Source organism: Alligator mississippiensis, chromosome 3, assembly GCF_030867095.1.
Source record: "Alligator mississippiensis isolate rAllMis1 chromosome 3, rAllMis1, whole genome shotgun sequence".
Classification (NCBI taxonomy): Eukaryota; Metazoa; Chordata; order Crocodylia; family Alligatoridae; genus Alligator; species Alligator mississippiensis.
This window is the reverse complement of record NC_081826.1, coordinates 107,979,888-108,004,504: the sequence shown is the minus strand read 5'-3', so window position 1 is coordinate 108,004,504 and position 24,617 is coordinate 107,979,888. Positions and strand designations below refer to the sequence as shown.

General features: G+C 44.5%; 1 protein-coding gene across 2 annotated transcripts in view; it reads left to right on the top strand.

The window, feature by feature from the left end:
* The window catches only part of LOC102571673 (lysine--tRNA ligase), an 87,107-nt gene that overhangs the window by 8,910 nt on the left and 53,580 nt on the right, over positions 1–24,617 (top strand). The window contains exon 1 of one of the 2 annotated variants that reach the window (XM_019490556.2): positions 24,142–24,170. The exons of the other annotated variant lie outside the window; for it this stretch is intronic. Within the exon in view, the coding sequence (XP_019346101.2) occupies positions 24,157–24,170 (14 nt within the window). The 5' untranslated portion in view covers positions 24,142–24,156. Of the gene's footprint in view, positions 1–24,141; positions 24,171–24,617 lie in introns of those variants that run through there. 2 annotated transcript variants of the gene reach the window in all.

The window sequence follows — 24,617 nt, the reverse complement described above, 5'->3', positions numbered from 1 at the left end:
AAGTTAACTGGTTTCTGGGTCTAACTTAAAGGGACATACAATTATAAACTGAAGTTTACTAAATGATTAAGGATCAGGCTCTTAAACAAAAGAAAACCTGTTTAATACAGAGGGTCTCAAATTTTTAGATTCAGTGCATCTCTCAGAAAATGCCAGCTCTTAGGTCTCACTCCTTTTTGACTACAGAGAAGTAATCATTCTTCTGATGCGAGGAAATCAGAGACAACAACAAAGGTCAGAATGTGTTTGAGGCTACATACTCCTCTTTGAAATTACTGGGTTTATCTTGTGAATCTTGTATAGGTGTTTGCACACCTAACAGTGGTAATATTGTGCAGCACCCCACAGCACTCCACGGAGTTATAATACTCTGATTGAGAATTGCTGGTTTAAAATCTTAAACTTGAAAACTTGGCATAGGCAATCTAGCTTCTAGTTGCATTGAGCTCCATAATGGAAGGCTTTAAATAACAGTTCAGACTCCAGGGGGAGTCCTGTGTATGTAAGTAGGGGGAACATTGTGAACGCAAGGCAGGCATAAGCTTTTGTGACAACCTACCTCATCAAATGCATCTGACAAAGTAGAATGCTGCTAATGAAAGCTTATGTCTCTCTGAGACAGTTAGTCTGTAAGGTACTACCCTGCCTTGCATTCTGCAAGACTTGTCAAATAACTATTTGTCACTGGTCGAGGAAAGGCTGGGGGATCTGAGACTCTTCAGCCTGAGGAAAAGAAAGCTGAGAGGGGACCTGGTAGCAGCTTACCACCACACTAGGGGAGTACATCAGGGGCTTGGTGAGCAACTGTTCACCAGGGCACCTGAGGGGAAAACCAGGAGTAATGGCCACAAACTCCTGGAAGACCGATTCAGACTCAACACTAGGAAAAACTTCTTCACAGTCAGGGTGTTCAGACTGGAATAAGCTCCCTCCAGAGGCGGTGCAATCACCTACCCTGGAAATCTTCAAGACGATACTGGACAGTCACCTTGCTGGGGTCACCTGACCCCAGTTGTCTTTCCAGTTTGGTGTAGACCTGATGATCTTCTAAGGTCCCTTCCAGCCTTACAATCTGTGATCAGGCACTGGACAGCGTTAATCTCTGTTAACCATAGTTTGGGTCTTGGAGAAGGGAGGAGAGGTGAATAGATATGGGCTTTAAGCCAACTTGATGTTCTCCACCTTTATTAAGAAAAAAATAATACAATGAACTTTAAGTAGAGGGAGACATTGGCACAACATGCAGGTGAAATGGGCAATCCATGCATTTTGGCTATTTGTTTGTAAGTAGTTTGCCATATTGTGTGCTCTGTCCTTGAGCTACTCATCTCCATTTTTTCCCCTCAGTCTATCTCCATATTTGTGTATGCTTGCATAGAAATGTATAAAACAGAGACATATTTGAATAACGTCAACAATATTGACCATATGTGCTGTAACCACATATGCCATGTCCCTGTACACACTGCTGTAGTCATTTAAAAGTAAGAAGAAGATGTGATAGTTTTAAGTCTCAAGCAGTCAATGCTCATTAAACGTTTATGTAAAGACACAACATCTACAACAACTACATCTAATAAAGATGAAAGGGCTGAGAATCCTTGTGAATTTTTAATCTGAAAAATAATGAACATTATTTTAATGAGAACTAATCCCATCATTAAATATTTAAGCAACTTTCTCTTCAAAATTTTAATTATATTTAAAGTGCAATTCTGGTCTGAAAAGTTACTTTAGAAATGGCATCCTCTTCCATGACAGATCTGCTTTTAGGATGTATGCAGTCAGTATTTCTTATTTTAGGAACTGAAAAAATGTGTTAATATTTTTTTAATGCTGTTACCAGCATTACAAATATTCTTTTCCCACTAGGGAATTTTTGCAAAAATTCCCCATATGAGATCATAGTTAAATACTAGTATAAATACTGGTTTTAAGCCTCATTCTTTTTTTCAGCACCATATTAAATACATATAATGTGAAAAGTTTTGGAGTAGCACTGCCAAAAGTCCCTAATGCAGATAAGGTCTAAGAAAAAGGAAGAACTTGGCTTATTTCATGTCAAAATATCCTTTCGCTTCTTGTTTAACTTGTTAGAGAAAATACAGAATTAAAAGTGGACCACAAAAGCCCAAGGAAAATAAAGAACAGGAAATCTCTTGCTAAATGGGTTATCAGTGAATAGTTAAATAATTAAGGTATCATGGGGCCTATAAAGCTGACTGTAAAACAACAGCAACAAACAAAAACAAAACTCCAGAGATTTATGGGTCCTCCTCAGAGCTCATTCAAAATACTCTTTTTCTGAAAGGAAATAAAATGAAGCAAGACAAAAGTGTCCCAAAAGAATTCATCTTGACTAATCCAGCTGAGGAAGAGTTCAGGAAGAGTCCTATCTGAATTCCCTACAGATGACTGAGAAACATGGCAAATTCTGCTTCACAGGTAGACAGACAATTGATCACTGTTGGCCTTGAAGCATGTGAAAGTGGCTATAAACTTTTGAATTGGAAGCATACAAAGAAGGATATATGTCTCTGCCCAGATCTATCATATCGAACATATATAGAAGATATCTGTACATGATAGTTCCCTCAAGATGTATACTCTTTCCTCTCTTCATTAGCCGGCTGGCATCCTGAGTCTTGATGGAACTAGATCGGGTTGGGCAAAATGGGGTCCGGGGTCCAGATGCGGCCCGCCAGGCCATTCTATCCGGCCTGCAGGGCCCCTAAAAATTTAGAAAATTAATATTTATCTGCCCTGGGCTGCCTGTCATGAGGCCCACGATGGCTTGCCAAAACTCAGTAAGCGGCCTTCTGCCCAAAATAATTGCCCGCCCCTGAACTAGATCAAGGAAACTGACCAGCTCCAAGAGGTCTAGTGGAGTAAAGATTAAATGCTATAGATCTCTCATTGTAGTTTGGCAGCAAATAAACTGTAGCTCAGCAGCTGTTGTGACTTATGCATACAGTTTCTAGCCAATAACAGTTGACAGTGATTTTGAAGTAAACTGCTTACCCTCCAGGAGGGTAAAAGATCTTATGGTTCCTGAAAATGAACAGCATTTGGGGGTATCCAAGATATGAATATAGAGATCTTGTGGCCTATTTTCAGCTGCCCCTGGAGTCCTTTTTAAAGGACGGAAAATTGATGTTCTACCCATCGATAGTTGGGATGAATTAATTAATTTATGCAGAGAGTTTGTACATGCATGGACACCGCAGAACATGCACTGCGTGGTGCAGATGCTGTGCACTTAATTGTAAGGTTCCAAACTCAGTGTCATTAGGGTTCAAGGGCTCTTTTTGTTATATCACCTGGTTAGTTTCCAGTTCTGTAACTATCTGTTGTATAGTGCCTTTTTTCTGAGTAACTAATGATCAGCTGAATACTCTCAAAATAGGAGCATTTTCTAAAATAAAAGTGCCCCTCTTTCCATTTTGCATTGTATTTTATTTTTATTAAACCTAAAGCAAATCCTGTGTTAAGTGTAGCCTAGGTACACCCAAGGGTGTGCTCCATCCTCAACTGGATGGGATAGGTGGACAGGTAACAGTGCTGTGAGAAGGAGGCTGTCACTTGGGTTCAGATCTTTCTATTTTCTATAGAGTTAGGTCAGGCAAATGTTATTTAACTATATACAGTTTATTGATTCATAATATAAATATAAAAATATACCTGACATATAAGAATAAATATTTATAAAGGATAGGCAATAAACTATACTTTAAAATAATTGACAGTCTGGGAACTGACCCTCCACTAGGGTGTTACACCCAGCACCAACACCTGATAAGGGAACGCTATAATCAACAAGCAAGGTGAGTATCCTAGTCACCCCAGGCAGAGAGGAGTGATGGATCCTGAAATAAGCAAGCACAGATGGGTCAAGGTATCACTTCAGTTAACATACAGGCAACCCAGCTGGTAAGCACAGGTAAGTTGGGTAACTATACAGTAGGCACATACAGACAACAAAGCAAATAAACACAGGTAAGTCAAGGTACCATTTCAGTAAGCATATATAGGCAGCAACCAGGTAACTTAATATGAACACCTTAAACAATACCCATAATTATATTAACATCAACTTTATATCAATGACAAAATATGGGGTACATTCAACACTCCACGGGGTGTCCCGTGGAGCCCCTCTCCTTTTGAGTCCAGGCTTGGGCTCGCCTCCCTATAGAGAAGAATGAAGGCTCCAGAATCCCCCCTCCCTCTGACAGCACCGGGCTCCCGTCCCACAACCCAGGACCCCATATATCTAGCTCCTGCAGGGGCCTCTCCCAGGGCACCTCCCCTGTGGGACCTGCTCCCCAGCAACTCACGCTCCTGCTCTCCAGCGCAGTCGAGACTCAACCCCTGGACATTGGCTCCCTGTGGCCTCTCCCCAGCAGCGTCTCCGGCTCCTCATGGCCAGGCGCCCCGTGCTGGGCACCCAGGCTGAGCCGCACTGCCTCCTCCGGCTATCCAACCTTGCACCGGGGGTTTTCCTTTCTCCGCGGCCCTGTGCCCTCCTCTGGGCACTGAGGGCTCCATTGGCTATGCCAAGCTTTGCTGCTGCTGCTTCCAGCCATCCGGCCTCACACCGGGTTTCTCCGGGCCCTGCTCTGGGTACCCAGGGCTCTTTTAGCTATGCCGAGCTGTGCTCCTATCTCCAGCTGCCCGGCTTCACGCTGGGATCCCAGGTCTGAACTGCCTTAAGTGGCTCCCAGGGCCAAGGCTCTGTGTACTGGGTTATGCAACACAGGAGCCTCCTGCTGCTTGAAGCCCTGAGCAGCATCTTCAGGGGTTCTGGGTGATCGCCCGCTGGGCAGCTCTCTCCAGCTCTTCTGGACCCTGTTTTTCTTGAGTCCCTCAACGCGCCTGCCCTGCCTGCTGAGCTCGCTGTCCTTTTATTTTCTCCGGAGGCTCCACCCCCAAAGTCTGCCAGACCTGCAAGGTGCAGTTCTCAATCAGGTCTAGGCCTCTTCAGCCCCCCATCCCCCTCTAGTCAGGGGCAGGGCAGCCTCTCCTCTATCACCTCCTGATTAGTGGGAAAGTCCCACCAATGGCTCGAAGCCCTTGTGAGCCAGCAAGCTGGGCTGCTACCAGCATGCCCGCCACATAAGCGTTATAGTTTTCCATGACATGACTGCTTGTTCCTTGCTGGAATCTTGTTCTTCTGAAGGAAAAAGAATTATTTTAAACAGCGTACCAAAGCATATATCCTTAAGAATACATTGCATAATATTTGGAGGCTAACTCTGGGCCTCTATGGTTTTCTTTTAGGTGATTTTGGATACCACCAATCCAAAGCTGTGTTTTGATAGGGCACTAATAGGTCTAATAGTTCCTATAGCTGCACAGTTCTGACCTTGACAGTGAATACAAGCAATGCTTTTATCCTCATTAATACAGAATATTTTCTATTCAGAAAAAATGGAAATGAAGTGTAATTTTATAGCTTACTCTATTCCCCCTATTTTCTTTAAGAAAAAAAAATCATCACTGTAATAGCTTTGGCCATTTTCTAGGTAAAAATACTGTGGCCCATTTTTCATAGCTATAAGTTACATGATGAGGAATGATATAGAAAGAGTAACTTTAGAAAATGGCTAAGGATGAATATAAAGCTAGTGGTAAATGCATATCAGGTGGGAAGTTGTGTTGCCAAAGGCCGTGATTGATTGGCAGAAATCATAGGAATAGTATTTCCTGGATTTCCTTTCCAGCATGTCACTGACTTGTTTTGTGACATTGGGCAATGCTTTTGGACACAGGCCCACAAAGTTATTCGGGTGCCTTGCTCTCATTGAAGACATAGTATCATAGTACTTAGGGTCGGAAGGGACCTAAATAGATCATCAGGTCCGACTCCCTACCCCGGGCAGGAACTGGTGCCGGGGTCATATCACCGCAGCCAAATATCTGTCCAGCCTCCTCTTGAAGACCCCCAAGATAGGAGAGAGTACCACTTCACTTGGGAGCCCATTCCAGAGCCTGGCAGCCTTAACTCTAAAGTAATGTCTCCTGATGTCCAGCCTGAACCTTCTCTCTAACAATTTGTGGCCGTTATTCCTAGTAACCCCAGGTGGTGCCGGGGGGGGGGAATACAGCCTCCCCCAATTCTCGCTGGTTCCCTCTGGTGAGTTTGTAAATGGCCACCAGCTCCCTTCTCAGACTTCTCTTGTGGAGGCTAAATAGGTTCAGGTCCTTTAGCCTCTCTTCGTAGGGCCTGCCCCACTGCCCCTTGACCATGTGAGTGGCCCTCCTCTGGACCCTTTCAAGGTTAGCCATATCCCTCTTGAAGTTTGGTGCCCAAAACTGGATGCAGTAATCCAAATGTGGCCTGACCAACGCTGCATAGAGGTGAAGGATCACCTCCCAGGACCTGCCTGTGATGCATCTGTACATGGATGACAAGGTACGGTTATCCTTACTGACCACTTCCTCGCACTGGTGGCTCATGTTCATCCTGGAGTCAACAATGACTCCAAGATCCCTTTCTGCCACCATGTTGACAATTCTTTCAGCACCCTCGGGTGAAGAGCATCTGGACCTACTGATTTAAACATGTCCAGCCTCTCTAAAAGTTCCCTAACTAGGTCGTCCCTGACCCTAGGCATGGCAGTGCCTCTCCTGGGTCCGTCCACAATTCTAGTGGGGCAGATGTTCAGGAATATGGAGGCAAAGAATTCGTTAAAGAGGTCAGCTTTTTGTTTGCCACAATCACCAGATCTCCAAACCTATCCTGTAGGGGACTCGCGTTACCCGGTGCCTTCTTACTTCCTATGTATTTGAAAAAGGACTTTTTTATTATCCTTAATTCTGGTCGCTAGCCCTAGCTCCATCTCTGCCTTGGCCTTCCTAACAGCCTCCTTGCAGTCCAGAGCAACGGAGGTGAAATCCTTGGTGATAGAAGTCAATGGGAGTTAAATAGTTAAGTTGGTCTGGAAAAGAGAAGACTCTGGAGGAATTTGATAAATCTTCAAATACCTGAAGGGCAATTAGAGAGAGGATGGAAATGCACTTTTCTCTGTGGCTGTAAGGGACAAGACCAGCATTCCCTCTAAGCTGCATGGTGTGCAGAGTCACGCAAGTGCACTCATGCCATGCTGCCTGATACGCCCGCATGGCCGTGCACGCCGCACAGCTTAGAGGAAAAGCTGGATAAAACTAGGAGTAATGACCTCAAGGAGCAGCAGGGTGAATTTAGGTTGAGATTAGGAGTAACTTTCTGACTGTGAGACTGTTCAAGCATTGGAATGGGCTACATAGAGAAATTATGGAATCCCCATCTTGGAAACTTTCAAGAACAGGTTAGCCAGATGCTTGGCTGGGATGGTTTAGTCAGGGATGATCCAGCCTTGTGAGGTCTTTTTCAGCCCTACTTTTCTCTGACTCCTATTTATTCTAAATGGGAGCTAGAAGCCCTAATTTCTTTTGTGCATCTGGGTCTTACCCATTTAAGTCCCATCTTTCCACTTTGCTTCTTGTTCAATGCTTATGATGGTGTCTGGCTACCTTATGAGAACTCAGAGGAAGCAGCTACTTTTTTGATTTGCCTTTTCTCAAAACTGCCTGATGATGGCAGTAGGAGCTACTTTGAGTTTTTAGATTTTTTTTAAATTCCCAAAGGAATGTTAGGAGGTAAAAATAAGTTTTGTTCTAAATAGCAAAGCTCAGGCCTGTAGCTGTGAAGCTATATGCCCTGCATTCACTAGCTTGCTGTTTGTGAGGATAGTTCCATTATTTCTGAGGAACATAGGGCATGCCTACGTGTGCAATCAGTACGCGTTTGCAAAATAAATTCCAGAGTGTATTGCTCTAGAGTTTTTGCTTCTGGGTGTGCTGTTTGAATGTGCACCTGAGAGCAAGTAACTCTGGAGAAATTAGCTTCAAAGTGTATTCATGCTTAGCATGTGGAGCCCAGTGGGAAAAGCCCTGGCTGGCAGAGAGGCCCCAGGGGTCAGCCTGGCAGCCCAAGGTGCTCCGGAAAGGCTCAATGTGCTGTGGAGGTTCTGACTGGGGCATAAGGGCACTTTGATTGTGGGCTAGCTGGCAGACAGACCCTGAATTGAAGAACCCTCATGCCTCAGCCGGCCTGGTCGATGTCTACATGTGTGCTCCTGTGCATGAAAAAGCTCTGCAGCAGGGTAAGACTTGTAAATACTTGTATAGTTGTATTTACAAGTCCTACTTTGCTGCAGTTTATTAGTTTCATGCACCCCTCTTAGGGACGCATGTGTAGACGCTGAGATGTTTACTGCACAGTTAATTAGGCAACTGTGCAGTAAATGTCTCATGTAGGCATGCCCACAGCTGTCATCATTGGGATTGATATCTATAAAATGTGGATATTACTTTGTGTCAATCTAGGTTTTTATAAGGTGGATCTTCATTGATGTATCTAATGCCTGTTCAATTTATGTTAAATCAATGCTTATAAACATTAGGAATTTTATGAGCTTTTCATAAAACAGTATTTGATTTCAGAGGTACTTTTGTCTTCAACAGCCAATGTTAACTTCTGTTGGAAAAGTTAGGCCAATACTGGCTGCTTTTGAAAACCCTACTGATAGAGTATTTCTCACCACCGACAGTCATAGTTCCACCCATGAGGCATTTCCATCTTGGTAACAAGGAAAAGTCCTAGCTTGTGATAAACCCTGTGGTCAGGATAAAATATAAGTTGTGTTCTTAAATATAAACACTTTCTGAATGTGTCACCAAAGATATGTTCATTAGCATCTGTTGGAAATACTCTTTTTTTTCTGAAAAAAATCCTAGAACATACATTGACGGTATAGATCAGGGCTGAGATGAAAGTGTAGGGGGCTAAGAAACTGCATAGAGTATTCTTCTATTATAAACATACTTGATGCTTGATGGAGATAGATCTACTTTAATTGGAAAATATTTGCTCTCAGACTTCTTTATGGTCTCCTGCAGAAACAATTTCACATTATTCAGTGATGGAGCAAACTCTACTGGAAGCAAGGAAAGTGTATCAAATTTACTTCTAATTCTAGTGGCATAATTTTAGTAAGGAAGCTCCCTTTTATTTCACTGCTTTTTCACATAAGCTAAAGTATTCCATGGTGGGGGGTTATGTTTTTTCCTATAACTACGGTGTATTGGTGGCTCTGAATAGGAAGAACAATTTTGGAAACTTTGGGCTTTTCAGTACTTAGCTGTGTTAAATCTGTGTAAGGTTATGTGGTATTAAAGTTAAAATATGTTCAGAGCAATTACCGTTAACAGTTACTACCATCCCTACATGCACAGTTTGCACTCCACTGCTAGAGAGCCAGTGAGCAGGCATACAGGCGTGCTTTGCTGGAGTACCTTTTTCACATATTTCTGACAGTAGCTGAAACCAACTGAGTGCCAACAAAAGCCCTGATTGGCTGACCTTCTCACTGATGTGAATTCCAATCTCCATTCCCTCTCTAACACATTCCTTCACCAGCTCTTCCAGGTGGGATTCAATCTCTTTATTATATACAGGAATTTATATACAGAACAGAGGTAACCGTCTGACTACTACCCTTGCTAGGGCTGCACGGCTAGACTTGTCCCTGCTTTGCTACCTGGAAGTTCCTGCTGACATCACCCAGATTGTCTCTTGGCATGCCACAGTTCTTGGACACCAAGCCTGCCTGTACATGTGCTCATTAGTTTTCCAATTGGAATATTAATTAATTGAGTCTGCTCCATGTTCTTATTAGAACACTGCAGTGTTACCCTAGCATCACATGTATTAAGCACCTGAACATTTTAAAATCACCACAGGGCACTTTAACTAAACCTTGTTGAATGAGGTTTAGGTAAAATGTCCCATGGCCTTTTTAAAATGTGGGGGCTTAAAACATGCCATGGTGAGGTGTTTTAATTAGAGCATCCTCTCCCCTCCCCCACACATCTCTGAGCATGTGCATAGGCAGTCCAAATCTTTTGAGAAAGATTTACTTTGTCACAATGGAAACCAGCCTAAACTAGCTCATCCATCTTGGAAGATACCCATTAGCCAAACATTATATTCTTGCGCACCTGCAGTGTAATCCTGCTTATATTATACATCTTCTGCTATGGTTATGTCTGCTAAGGTAACTTTGTATGCTTCTTCTCTGTGTACCTTATTAGTATGCATGTTTAGAGATTTGGGGACTGCTTGGGCCTGGGTTTTACTGCTTGGGAGTAAAGTGTGCAAACAAAAAGTCCTAGGTGGATTAGATCTTTATCTCCCTCGCTTCCAAAATTTTGGAGTATATGCATACATAAGTGTTGCACGACACTCAGTGAGGGGTCCGTACTCACTGAAAGCTATGCAGAGATCCACAGTGGATTAGCCCTTTGTTCCCAGTTGGAGATAGAGGAGTGTGTGTGTGTGAGAGAGAGAGAGAGAGGAAGGGAGGAAGGATCAGGAAAAACTCTAGACAGGAGTTGTAGTGTTTTTTGGGTTCAAGAAATACAGGCATAGAAAGAACTAGAAGAACACTAATGGTAGAGCATTAAGCAACCTCTGCAGACCCCTTGTCTCTGTTTTATCATCTAACAGCTATTACCTAAGTAAGGGACAATATCCTAATTCCAAACTCTTCTACACTAAAAAGTGTCTCTAAATTAATATTTCTTTCACTACAGGAATTACTCTGTGGATAGCATTGTAGTTGGCAAGCAAATCTCAAAGCAAAAGTGCTTGTGAGCACCAGTCCCTATTGTAGGCTGAGGTGAGTTCTAAACAAGCTGAAATCCCTAAGCTTATTGTTGAGTAGGTCAAGGGCAAAAAGAAATGGAGGTACATAGGCAACCTGACTAGGAGCAGTGGATGTGGAGTGGTGGTGCCCCCTAGCAGAGGTAGTGAATCAGTAGACCCCCAGTGGTAGTTCAGGGGTGTCCTGAGACAGAGGAGCAGTGCTCTTCATCAATGGAGTGGCTATGAACTCCAGTGCAGGACTCTATACCTAGCACTTGACACTTCGGTTGGTGAAGGTGGTAGAACCCCTGGATGGCAATCCTGGGTGAGTTTCCCATCCCAACAGACTGTGTCTCCTGGCTTTGTTTGTCAGAGACTATGCAGGATTGTTAACTGTTTGGGATTTCAACTAGTATTTAATAGCTAAGGTTTTCTTTAGGTTTATCCAGTTTCCCCTTTAATAAGCCCTGTTTTTGTTTAGCATTGCTTGCAAGTGAGGAAATTAATTTACTTTGGAATTCCTTTACTTTGGGTGGGGACTTGAGCCAGAATAGAAAGTTTGTGTAAATTCCTAAATATGAACACAGCCCTTGTTACTATCATCCAGTGCCTGGCCAAAAGTTAACAGTAGTTTCTGAAAGAGAGGATTTCTTATCCCATTCTTCACTGGTTTAGAAAGTTGTCTTCTTCTTTTATTACTTTTTGTTTCTCTATTATTTTATAGTCACCCTAACAAAGCTACTGCCCTTCATATTGGTCTTTAAAATTTCTACCAGTTTGCTTATGAAAATATATAAAGATACAATATAGCAGTAGATCACTTGCACAACCTTACATAACTCACCAGTCATTGTCAGTATAACCAAGGCCACAGTATGCACGTGTATACTTTATATTCAAATTTCACTGTTTACCAATAGTGTATTAGCAATAAAATCTTCCACTAAGGCCTTCTAGCAGGTTGTTCCCTGTTATGCCTTTTTTGCCTACTCTAAATCATGTAGTTTATTGTTTGTTGTGCCTGGTATGTTATTTATTTTAAATCTGCTGAAATACCAGGTGCAACATTCACAAGGTCACATTTGGCTGCTTACAGACGTAAGAAAAGCAAAACAATACTTTAAACTAAAGCACCCCCATATCAAACTGAGCGCATGCCAGAAGAGGCATCCTATTAGTTTGACCCAGCTCGCCCAATGTCTATATAGATCAGGTACTTCAGCAGGGCTTTTCTGGTGCTTTTATCTAATAGCTGATTGATAAAAGTGCCATAAAGCCCTGCTGAAGTACGCGATCTATACAGATTCTGCAGGGCTGGGTTAAACTAACATGCTTTACCTCTTGTGGTAAAGAGCCCCACCCCACGTCTGTCAGCAGCCATTATGGTAGTCAGGTTTAGTATGGTTTCAGTATTATTTACTGAAGTATTTACCCAGTATTATACTATATTCTGAACTAAGGTCTGTAGATAGACAGTTACATACATAGTATCACGCCTTCGGTGTTCCTAAGCAACTGATTGCACACTACAGTGTGGCTTTGTTCAGGATCAGTTGTTTTGGTTACAGTCTTTGGTAGTACTGATCCCCTGCTCTAGGCATCCTTTAACAGTTAAAAAGATCCTATCCTATAATTAAGTACTTATTCTACTTCTAGAAGTAGAAAAATATCACCAGCAAACACCTACACAACACAAAAATAAAACTATTGTAGCAAAAATTCTAAAATCTAGGACTGGAGGTGGAGGTAAAAGATGAGCCTTGAACCAGGCTCTTAAGACCAGCAGTGGACCTAAATTCCTGGTGGCCCCAGGCAAACTTTTAGTATCGGGGCCCCCCCTTTGCCAGAGATCATGATAATAATAATCATTATTTTCACCATTTTTGGGCCCCCTTTCTGTCGAGGCTCCAGGCAGCTGCCCGATTCGCTCATGCCTGTGTCCAGCCCTACTTAAGAGCATATTGCAGAGGATATGGAGTTCAGTGGAAAGATACTCTGTGCTTTCTATGAGATTCAGATCAGGGTGTGACAAATATGGGCTCTGGTAGGTCAAGAAGAAGAGTGCCTTCTGAGAATACCCTGATATAGTCTGCAGAACTGACACTTGCACCCTCCCTCCCCCCGACTCCACCCTGTCAGTAATAGCCCAAAAGTTTTGTGTTCCTTACTATCAAAATAATGTTAATCAATGTTCTCCATTGTTACTCAGGGAAGAAGAGGAAGTCGGCTTAATATTCAGCAAAGAAGATTTATGTTGGGTATTATTGGGGTGGGGGGTAAAAGAACTGGAATGGGTCATGAGGGATGGCTTGTTGAATCTCCTTTACTGAAGGCTTTAAGAACTGGTGAGACAGTCAGGGTTGGTGTATGTATACTTGATCTTGCCTCAGTACAGGGGGATGGTATGTATGACCTTAAGGTCCCTTTTGGCCTAAGTTTATAATGCTATGGTGAGGAAATGTTCAGTACTTATCATAAAAAGCTCTAAAGAAACTAAGTGAGCTACAGAGCCAAGCAAGCAACTGTCCATTGCCAAATCATGCTGTTGAAATGTTGGACAAATTAAGATGGATAAATTTAGTCTAATGGGTTGATAGCTGGTCTACCAGTCGATCCACTGACTTAAATTATTTCTAGAACAAGGTGCTGAATGAAACCATCCATCAACAAATGTTGCAATTCTCTTGCAATCCACAGCATGCTATATGTTCAAAATAAAATTAATTGTTGCAGAAGAAGATAGGAAGGAAAAACTCAAACTTAAAAAAATGCCTAAAAATAAGTTTGTGATTCACCCATGCAATGCTTTATGTCTTCCCTTTTATGTTATCCACTTCAGTGGGCAAGGACAACTCTTTCCATTCTTTTTCATGAAGACTAAGTGAGTAGTTTAGGTTTCATTAATTCTTTGCCTTTGACTGTCTTTTATTTGAGGATGCAGGATTCTTTCCACCTTGCAGATGGATTGTTTGAAATGCCCCTTTAACAACAAAATTCGTTTAATATGTTTATTAAAAGCTAAGAGCAAAAAAACAAAAGGAATTAAAATGGAATACATGGTGGCTGCATCATGTCTTGATTTTACATTTCACTACAAACCCAGTTAGAGAAAGCACTATTAACTTATTAAGGGACTTGTTACACGGCAATTATGGGTGGCTCCTGGAGCTCTTAACCCCTGGATTGTTTGCACATTAACACCAGAAACCAGTTTTAAGTGCTTGTTAGGCAGCTGTAAATTATGCTACTCCAGGGCAGGATTGTCTTTGATCCATGCTACTGTAGCATGAACTGAGCTAATGTAGCCAATGTTAACATAGAGTGTAATAATGGTGAAATATAACCATTTAGTCTTGTCCTGTAAGCAACTTGAAAACTCCATTCTGTATCCTTCTGCTTGACATAAGTGAATGAACTGTGCATAACCTTTATGTATAAGTGTGTGTAAAAGGGTGAATGGTGAGAGAATGGCATAGAGACAGAAGAAGAAGATTCAGCTGTTTATGTAAGCAACAAGGCGCCAAATGTAAGTTACCAACTAGTAACTAACTAACAAACGGCTGAAGAATCCCTTTGAAGCTTGAAGGCACAAAGGAGATAACAGAAGAAGAAATTCTGCCAGACGGGCAACAAAAACACTCCAAGGCTAAGATAAGCTGAAGACAGAAGAAGAACAACTGCAAAAACAGAAGCTGGGTATGGAAAAACCCCAAAGCACTGAAACAAAGGATACCAATCCCTATAAAACAACACTTTGAAAATGCCAAGTTGGGGGAGTCTCTTTCTCTACTGCTGTTTCATGGGAGCACAGATGCATCTGTTCACCCAGCTCCAGCTGTTATCTTTAACTCTGCTATCTTCAGATCATCGTCATCTACTCAATAAGCCCTGTTGATATTGAGCAACTATTGCTGGTAACTATATGTGGTGTATGTGTGGATGAAATGGTTGTTTTGTGTATATGTATGCCTGTGTGTAATGATGTGTATGATGATTTGTGTGTGTTTGTATGAACGATGTGCCTGAACCTCTATGTCTAACTCATGTAATCAATAAACACGGCACCTTGCCTTATCCTCCTTTATAAAGTCTCGCTCGTGATTTGAGTAATTGGCAATTTGTGTAACGCTACTCAGCTCCTATTACACAAAGATGTACACCTCCTGGGCACACTGCTCCCCCCGCCCTCTCCAGCACCCTAGATCCCCACTTCCTGCCCCCCCCCACTTATGACTGCCTGCGCTGTCTGTTGGGGGGGGGGGGGCAGGGCGGCAGGAAATGGTTAAACTGCTTGATCCCTGCAGCCACTGCTCAGCAGGTGCTCTCTAAGCCAAAAGAGCTGTGGTCTGGCTTCAGTGGGGGCTGGGCAGGCAGGTTAACCCTTCCCTCCCTGCTGTCCTGGGTCAGACAGCACAGGCAGCAATAAGTAACAAGTAATTAATGCCCCGGGGGCAGAGGGAGGTAGGGGGGAACCCTGAAGACCAGGAGGGGAGCCCCAGGGGTAGGAGGGAGGAACTGGAGAAGCCTGGGGGGAAGGGGGGACAGAGGGGAAGCCTGGAATGGTGGGGGGATACTTACCTTTCAGTTCCCCAGACCTCTCCTGGCCCTAACATGCGACTGCTCCAAACTCAAGCAAGTACTAACACCCATCAACATTTGTGTGGCTTACAGTATAAGATGTAACAAGACCCTTGCAAGAAGATAGAAAAGTTACAGGCATTAGATAGCAAGTCCTGCTTTCACATTTCCTGGAATAGTTGGCAGCTCCAAGAGCTCATATCAGGTCCCTGCTGCTAGGTTATCTTACTACTTAGATACACCCCTACAAGATTAAAGTTAATTTTTTTTTTCAGTTATGCACACATACTGATAAGGTTTGGAGACTCCTTGCTACTTCCAGTAGATTTTCTCCCTGGCTGTCATATCAACAGCTCCAATGACTTCCACTTGTTTTGTCTAAGCCCTATACTGCTTTCTTATAGGAGCTACATCGTGTCTGTAGCCTGCCTACATCCCACCTTCATCTATCTCTATTTTATTTGTTTCTCTTCCTTTAAAATACAAAGCTCTTGTCCACTAATTCTCCACACAGAGTCACTACATCCCATATATCAGACCCACATCAGGGAATGGATTTATCAGTTGACCTCCAAAAAGCTAGAAGGGAAAGCTGCCTGGCCTCCAACAAATCCTGGAAGTTAAAGAAAGGGAGACATTCAACTGCTTCTTGAAATATAATTTTTTGACCAGCAAAATTACTGATCAAGTGAGCCTAGGAAACTGTTATACATATGTTCCTGCTGACCTTTGCTGTTGTATGACTTCACTTTGTACATTGCTTCCAACTACTTTGGCACTCTTTGATTATTTTTTTAGGTTATTTCTACACAGCACAGTGGAGAACCATGTATTGATATCTGAGTTACCTGGGAACCAGTCTAGCTGTGGGGTAATAAAGTAAAGTAGCTATCATAGAATCATAGAAAATTAGGGTTGGAAGGGACCTCGGAAGGCCATCTAGTTTAACTCCCTGCTCAAGGCAGGACCATCCCCAACTAGATCATCCCAGCCAAAGCTTTGTCTAGTCAGGTCTTAGAAACCCCCAAGGATGGAGATTCCACCACCAATCTGGGTCACCTGTTCTAGTGTTTTACTACCCTGCCAGTGAGAAAATTCTTCCTAATATCTAACCTAAACATCCCTTGCTGCAACCTGAGACCATTGCTCCTTGTTCTGTTATTTGCCACCACTGAGAAAAGTCTAGCTCCCATCCTCTTTCAAAGCCCCCTTAGGTAGTTGAAAGCTGCTATTAAATCCCCTGTCAATCTCCTCTTATCTAGACTAAATAAGTGCAGTTCCCTCAGTCTCTCCTCATAAGTCATGTCTCCCAGCCCCCTTGTAGCAAAAGACCTCCCCCACCCCGCCCTTCTCTTGTGAGGAAGCACCTTTTTTTTTTCCTTTTAGATTATATTTTAAGTTATACTCATATATTGTGTTCAGTTCTGTATTCTATTTTATTATGCATTTCTGTATTTTATTGTTCATGTATTCCTTCTATACTTTTGCCATGGCATCCTGTGTCTTATATTTAATTTATGCTTTACATTTTTTTTTCATGCTCTTTAAGTTAGCTAAGCCTTGTAATACTGAAACTAGCTGTAAAAACTTACTGAATTGTATCACCTTTACAATGTACTGGGTGGTCCCCTGAGTGAATGGGAGCGTGTATGAGTCAGTAGGTAATTGAATGACAAGCAGGGAATACAAAGCAAGAGCCTCTGGCTGTTAATTGACAATAGCCTATCCAGAGGAACTTACCATTACAAAACTCTATTCTACAAGCCATTTTAAGCTAATCAAGCCAAAGAACTGATCCTTGGAACCTGCAGTGACACAGCCATTGAGTCAATCAAGTCAAGGGTGGACTCCCAAAACTGCACCATCAGGTAGAACCCCCAGTGACTGTGACTGATAGCTGTCATGCTCTGATCAAAACCCATGTGAGACAGCGACCTCCAGATTGGGCAGCCAAGATGATTCTGGGGAACCACAGAAGTCTGCCAGAGAGAGATAAAAGGCAGTGAAGCGTGACTCTCAGCAGCACCCTCTTTCTTCGACCAGCACCAGAACCTACCAACCAGAAGGACAAGCCAGCAATCCCCTTCTGGAAAAGACATCACCTTGGAGGAAGCTTTGACTGGCCATCAGTAACAGACTCCAGCACCTCAGATAGGTAGATATACTAACACCAGTGCTCTCACAACCACTACAGCAGCTACTATATAGGTTTGAATAAACGAGTGCTTGCATGCGTGTGTGTAGGAGACCGATATCCCTTTTGGTTCCAATCCTGTGCAGGGTATAATAGTTGCACAACCCCATACAATAAATTTGATATCCAAGATCCCACAAGTTCGTCTTAATCGTCAACATGCTCACCATTTTTGTTGCCCTCTTCTGGACCCTAATTTGTCCACATTCTTTCTATAGGAGGGGGGACCCAAAACTGAACACAGTTCTCCAGATGTGGCCTCACCAGTGCTGAGTAGAGGGGAATAATCACTTCCCTTGACCTGCCAGCAACACTCAACATTCCTACCAATGCAGCCCATTATGCTGTTACCCTTCTTTGCAACAAGGGCACGTTGTTGGCTCATAATAACTTTAGTGTCCACTGTAGCCCCCAGGTCCTTTTCTGCAGAGCTGCTGCCTAGCCAGTCAGGCTGGAGGCTGACCTAAGCGCAGAACTTTATATTTGTCCTTGTTGAAACTCATGAGATTTATTTTGGCCCAATCCTCCAATTTGTTTAGGTCACTCTGAATCCTATCCCTACCATCCATCATATCTGCTACTTCCCCCAGCTTTGTGTCACCAGTAAACTGGCTGAGGTGCACTCTATGCCATCTTCTAGGTCTTTGATGAAGACGTTGAACAAAATTGGCCCCAAGACTAACCCATGGGGCACTCCACTTGATACTGCCTGCCAACTAGACATTGAGCCATTGATTATTACCGTCTGAGCCTGATGCTCCAGCCAAGTTTCTATCCACTTTATAGTCCATTCATCCAGTCTGTACTTCCTTAGCTTGCCTACGAGAATGTTGTGGGAGACTATATAAAAATACCTTGATTTTAGTAAGGCATATCACATCCACTGGTCTCCCCATATCCACAGAGCCAGTCACCTCATCAAAGAAGGCAATCAGATTGGTCAGGCATGACTTGCCCTTGGTGAACCTATGCCGACTGTTACTAATCACTTTCTTCACCTCCAAGTGCTTAGAAATGGATTACTTCAGGATCTGCTCCATGACTTTTCCAGAGACTCAGGTGAGGCTGACTGGTCTGTAGTTCCCTAGCGCCTCCTTTTTCCCCCCCCATCTTAAATGGATACTATGTTTGCCCTTTTCCAGTCATCCAGGACCTCTCCTGATCACCATGAGTTTTCAAAGATTATGGCTAATGGCTTCGCAATCTCATCAGTTAACTCCATTAGCACCCTCAGATATATCTCATCTGGTCCTATGGATTTGTATAAATCCAGATTTTCTAAATGGTCCCTAGCCCATTCTTTCACCACTGTTGACTGCTCACCTCCTCCCTACACTGTGCTGCCTGGTGCAGTAATCTGTGAGCTGACATTACCTATGAAGACTGAGGCGAAGAAGGCATTGAGCACTTCAGTCTTTTCTGCATCCTCTGTCACAAGGATGCGTTCCACATTCAGTAAGGGACCCACACTTCCCCACTCTTGCTAGTGACATACTTATAAAAACCTTTTTTGTTACCCTTTACATCCCTTGCTAGCTGCAACTCCAATTGTGCTTTGGCCTTCCTGACCTCATCCCTGCATGCCTGAGCAATGCTTTCATACTCCTCCCTAATTATTTGTCCAAGTATCCACTTCTTATAAGCTTCCTTTTTGTGATTTAGTTTACTGAAGAGTTTCCTACTAAGCCAAGCTGGTCTTCTGCCATACTTACTAGTCTTTCTGCACATTGGGATGATTTGTTCCTGAACTCTCAGTAAGAAGTCTTTGAAGTACAGCCAGCTCTTCTGAACTTCTCTCCCCCTCAGTCTGGCTTCCCAGGGGATCCTGCCCATGAGTACCTGAGTTAGTCGAAGTCTGTTTTTCTGAAGTCCAAGGTCCTTACTCTGCTGCTGTACATCCTTCCTTTCCTCAGGATCTTGAACTCAATCATCCCATGGCCACTGCTGCCCAAGTTGCCATCCACGACTACATTCCCAACCAATTCTTTGTTTTTGAGTAGCAGGTCAAGAAGAGCATAGCCCCTAATTGGCTGCTCCAGCACTTGCATCATTAAGTTGTCCCCAACACTCTCCAAAAACTTCCTGGATTGTACACTGCTGTATTGCTCTCCCAGATGTCAGGGTGATTGATGTCCCCCACGAGAACCAGGGCTTGTGACTGGGAAACTTCCACCAGCTGTTTGAAGAAGGCCTTATCCACTCTTCCTCCTGGTCTGGTGGTCTATAGCACACACCTACTACAACATCACCTTTGTTGCTCTCCCCTCTAACCTTAATGTAGAGACTTTCAACAGACCTATCTCCGGTTTCATACTGGAATTCTGGGCAATCATATGGCTCTTTTACATAAAGTGCAACTCCTCCTCCTCCTCTTCTTCTTCTTTGCCTGTCCTTCCTGAACAGTTTGTACCCATCCATGAGTGTTCCAGTCATGCAAGCTATCCCACCAAGTTTCTGTTATTCCAATCGCATTATAGTTCCTTGACCATGCAAGTGTAACAGGGGGCAATCTTGAGGCCAGTCCAAACGTTGGCCCACCCACCTGTCTAGGGCAGTTTGCCCACCTGCCTTTCCTGCCATACCTTTGTTGTAACTAAAGTTTTTCCTAGGTCGGAGGCTGCTCATTTAATTGCCCTGATGCCAAGGGTGAAATACACTGCTCTGAACCTTCCCTTATACTGTGTCCCATGCCTCACAGACAGCATTCAAGTCTACTAATACTCCCCTGGCCCCTTAGCTGGGCCATACTCGATTTCTGGCCCACACTTGGCCTCAGGAGTTCTCAGACTTACCTGGGCCACATATCCCCTTTACTGGGCTCCCTCACTGAGGCTGCCTCCTTCCCTGGGGCCTTAGCCAGCCACTTCACTGGGACTCCAATACCCTGCCCCTCACTGGGGCCTCAATACCCAGCCCCCTCACTGGGTTGCTGGGCCTAACACCTCTTGGGCCTCAGGCCTCACTCAGTGGGCCTAGGCCCAGTCTTAGGCCCCTTCTCTTGGCCTGGACCCCACCTCAGGCCCCACACAGTGGGCCTTGGCCCTGTGCTTTGCTGTTGGGTTGTGTTCCCCTAGCCTTTTCCCTCCATGGGATCACCCTCAAGGCAGTGGGGGCTGAGCCTTTCTGGCATCCCATACTCACATTTCACTGGGGAGGCACAGGTATGGCATTTGCTGGAGACTGCCCTGCAGCAGGCAGCCCCACCACAACATCCAGCTCCAGTAGGGTGTAGTTTTTAGGTCATTCTCGAGGACCAGGAATCTCCTCCATCCCCATAGTTTCTACCCTGAACCTCCAGGTGTTTTGGGAGCAGACTACTCCAGCTGGATGATGTTACTTCAGCAGCTTCCCTGCAGCATCTGCCAGTTCTGCTCTCAGGGCGTAGTCATATACCCAGGCTCCCCAGCCTTGCCACCAACCAGGCGGTCTCCTGACTACCATGTGACTGCCTGATTGCATCTGCTCCACCTGCAGGCTACTTGCTGCCTGCTCAAACCCCTTGAAGTGGCAGGCACAACCTGTGCTCTGCCACAACAAGGACTTTTAATTCTTCCTGCTTATTTCTCAGGCTTCATGCATTTGTGTACAGACACCTGAGATAACTAGCTGATTGCCCTACTTTTTCAGCAAGAATGAGGAGGCCTCCTATGTTGCTCCCTTCTGCTTGTGCTTCCTCCAAGTTGCCCCCTTCCCCATTTGCCTCAGGACTTTCATCTCCATCCCCCAGTGAACGTAGTTTAAAGCTCTCCTTGCTAGGTTAGTGAGCCTGCCTGTGAAGATGCTCTTCCCTTTCTTTGTCAGGTGGATCCCATCTCTTTTCAGCAATCCTTCTTCTTGGAAAGACATCCCATGGTAAAAGAAGCCAAATCTTTGCTGGTGACACCACCTACACAGCCAGGTGTTGATCTGCAGGATGCACCTGTTCTTCCCTGGGCCCTTTCCCTTGACCAGAAGGAGCAAAGAGAACATAACCTGAGCACCAGGCCCCTCCACCCTTGTACCCAGAGCCCTGTAGTCACTCTATTTGTTCAGGGTCTCCCTTGGCAGTATCATTGGTGCCCACATGGATGAGCAGCATGGGGTAGTAGATTACTGAATCAGTTTCAGTAATCCCTCTGTGAAATTTTGGATCTGGGCACCAGGCAAGCAGCAGACTTCCAAAGACAACAGGTCAGTTTGGCAGATGGCTCCTTCTGACCCTCACAGAAAGGAGTCTCCAACCATCACCATCCATTGCTTCTTCTTGGTGGCGGTTGTCTCAATCCTTCCCACTTTGGTGAGGCCACCTTGGTGAGCTATACTGCTTTTGGTTCCTGAACTGGCTTATTTAGAGGTAATTTTGACCCCTTACAGCAAAGGTTGGCAGCCTATGAACTACAGGCTGGTTCCACCCCATGAAAAGGTTGCATCTAGCCCATGGCAGCCTGGGGAGATCAGGCAGAACACAGCTACACTAAGCAATCCATCCTCTCCTCAGATTCTCACTCTGCAGTCCTTTCTGTTGGTCATTTGTTCCTGTGCTTACCTGTGCTGCAGAGGGCTTGGGCATTTCATGTAAGGGTAGGCATGGGCAGCTTTGGCACTCTGGGGGTGTAGATTTGTGGTGGTAGCAGAAGGCTGGATCACAAGCTCTGGCTCACAGCTGTGAAAAATTGCCTACCACCTCCTCACAAGATAAAGAGGAACAGCACCATATAAGGCAGTCAAGGTAGACATCTATTTTGGAACTGGATGAGCAGTCACTTCTGGCTCCATCTCCTCTAAAGGGCTGTAAAATTGTAAGAATCAGGAAGATCAGTTCAGGCTGTTCCTTAGATAACAAGGTAAACACTGTCTTCAGTGTATGGACTTGGCTGGATAGTTCTTAGTGGTGAAAAGGCTTCCACACAGGGCCTGTGCTGAAGTCAAGGTGGAAGGGGCTACTGCAGGTGGTGCAGAAAGCCCCAGAGAACCAAATATGGGATTAGTGCCCATGAGCAAAAAAGGTCAGATTGGAAGTGGCCCAGGGACACAGTTAAGTGACTGAATGCTAATTCACTCAGGCTGTTTCCTGTTGCCAGATGGGGACCCCCTATTCCTGAAGCTGGATGGACCAGAGTGAGTTTTTTACCTTGGTTGCTCCCATTTGTTCCTTGAGAGAGAGAGGCACCACAGCAAATGCACCAAGACTATAGAATTGGCTGCCTGAATCCCCAAGGGACTAGCATCGTCAGAGTGTAGCTTGTCAAATATACTCCCTATAAAGATGGCCAGGAGCCTAATGCTATGATATCTCTACCTGACATTTGAACTGTGTCTCATGTAGACATGCCATTAGTTTCAGGTGTTCACAGGGTATTTCCAGGCGATATGTGCCATTAAGAGAATCCATGACTTGTGGAGCAGATCCCTTTACCCTCTCTTGACCTAGGTAGAATGGCTGTGTCGCAAGCACATGCTTGCAGCGCTGCAGCTAGTGTGCCATGCCCACCCACTGGCTTAGCCAGTGGGTCTTCTGTGAGGCTCTGCCACCCCCACACATCACTCCTTTCCACTCAGGTGGTCCAGTCTGGTCTCGGTGATGTCTGTGATGGGCTACTAGCACTATTCATTCTCCTGGCACGCCTGACTGTACAGTCCCCCATGGGAGTGTGATGAGGCCTTCTTGGCTGACGAATGCACAACTTAATGATAATGAAACTAAACATGCTCACGTGATGCAGGCAAGCAGGGCATCGATGCTACACGCACCCAACACTTCAGCATTCTGTGTTCGGTGAGGTGTGCTTTGCTTGGTTTGCCTGGCTTCCCTTTTGTGGCTATTCCCCAGGCAGCTGGGGTTCTAGGCCTGCTGCTACCCAGCCATGTACCCCAGTATGGAAGGTCAATGGCATGCCGTCTAGAGTTGAGGCATCTCCCTGCTGATGCTAGTGTTTCTTCCTTCATAAAAAATTTCCTGCCACACCTTTGATGTTATGGGAGAAAGATGTTCAAACACTCTGGGAGATGAGGGTTGTTATAGGCTCAAGGCGTCGATTGAACTTCACAGAGCTCCACCATCCCCATACCCTGCACTATCTGCACCAGGTGTTCTGGGATTGTTGTTGCTTGCCTCTGAGGCCATTGTTCTGGCCTCAGTCTAAAGGACCCCTGCCCGGAGTCGTCGTCTTAGTTTGGCTGCTTGCCTCATTCTTCCCTGTACGGGTCCCAAGGCAGCTCTCTCTTACATCTAATCCTGCCCTTATCTTCAGGGTAGGGATGGACTCCCTCCCTCCTGGGGGGTAACTGTGCCCATATCTCTATCTTCTTCAAGGTTCCTGGAGTGGTTACCTTTACACACCCCCCCAGGGCTGGACTCACTGGATGAGCAGCTTGCTTGGCTTCTGTGATGATTCTTCTTGTCTAAGAAGATCCTTCACTGGTTCTCTCCAGGTAAGTCAGAGGACTGGAACTCTCCCTTAATCTCCAGGGTTGGTTCCCTTCTTCTGTGATCTCACCGGTCTTCTTCTTTTCTTCTTGTCTCCTCTCTCCATCTGACCCTGGGTTGCCCTCCCAGCATCCCTTAAATCTCCCTTTTCCCCAGCTGGGTCCACCATGGCAACTTCCTATTCACTGGCTGCTTGACCCAGCTGTTTCTTCTTTCTTCTTTGGTGCAGTTTCTTTCTTTTCCCCTTGGCCGTGCTGGTTTCCTCCCTCCAGCAGACCAGCCACCTGGATGCCAGCACTGTGGTAAGTGTCATGGGCCTGTCACAGGCTGGCTTGGTATTGTGGTTGGCTTGGGCGCACACTGGGGTAAATGCATTTCAGTGGGAAGATGCTGCTTGGCACTAGCTAGGCTTTGGCTCACAGTGTCTTGGAACCAAATGGAACATAATTCTTGGAACCATTTAATGGGTGCATTTCCTTCTTTGCTCTATTGGTTGAATACAGGAAAACAGCTGACTTGTGAAACAGAAACCTTTAGTTTAAAAGAAAGACACTCATTTACTGTAAACGGGTAACTGAATTTTTTCTGCATCACATGTTATGTGTATATGAACGTAGTCAAAGAAAGTGAAAGAAATTCAAGGAGGAATGTCTGTTATGCATCAGTAATTCTAAACTTACTTAAACTAATTTATAAGGTTTCCACCCCCTATTGTTTACAGGGTACCCATTCAAGGACTATTAAAGGTC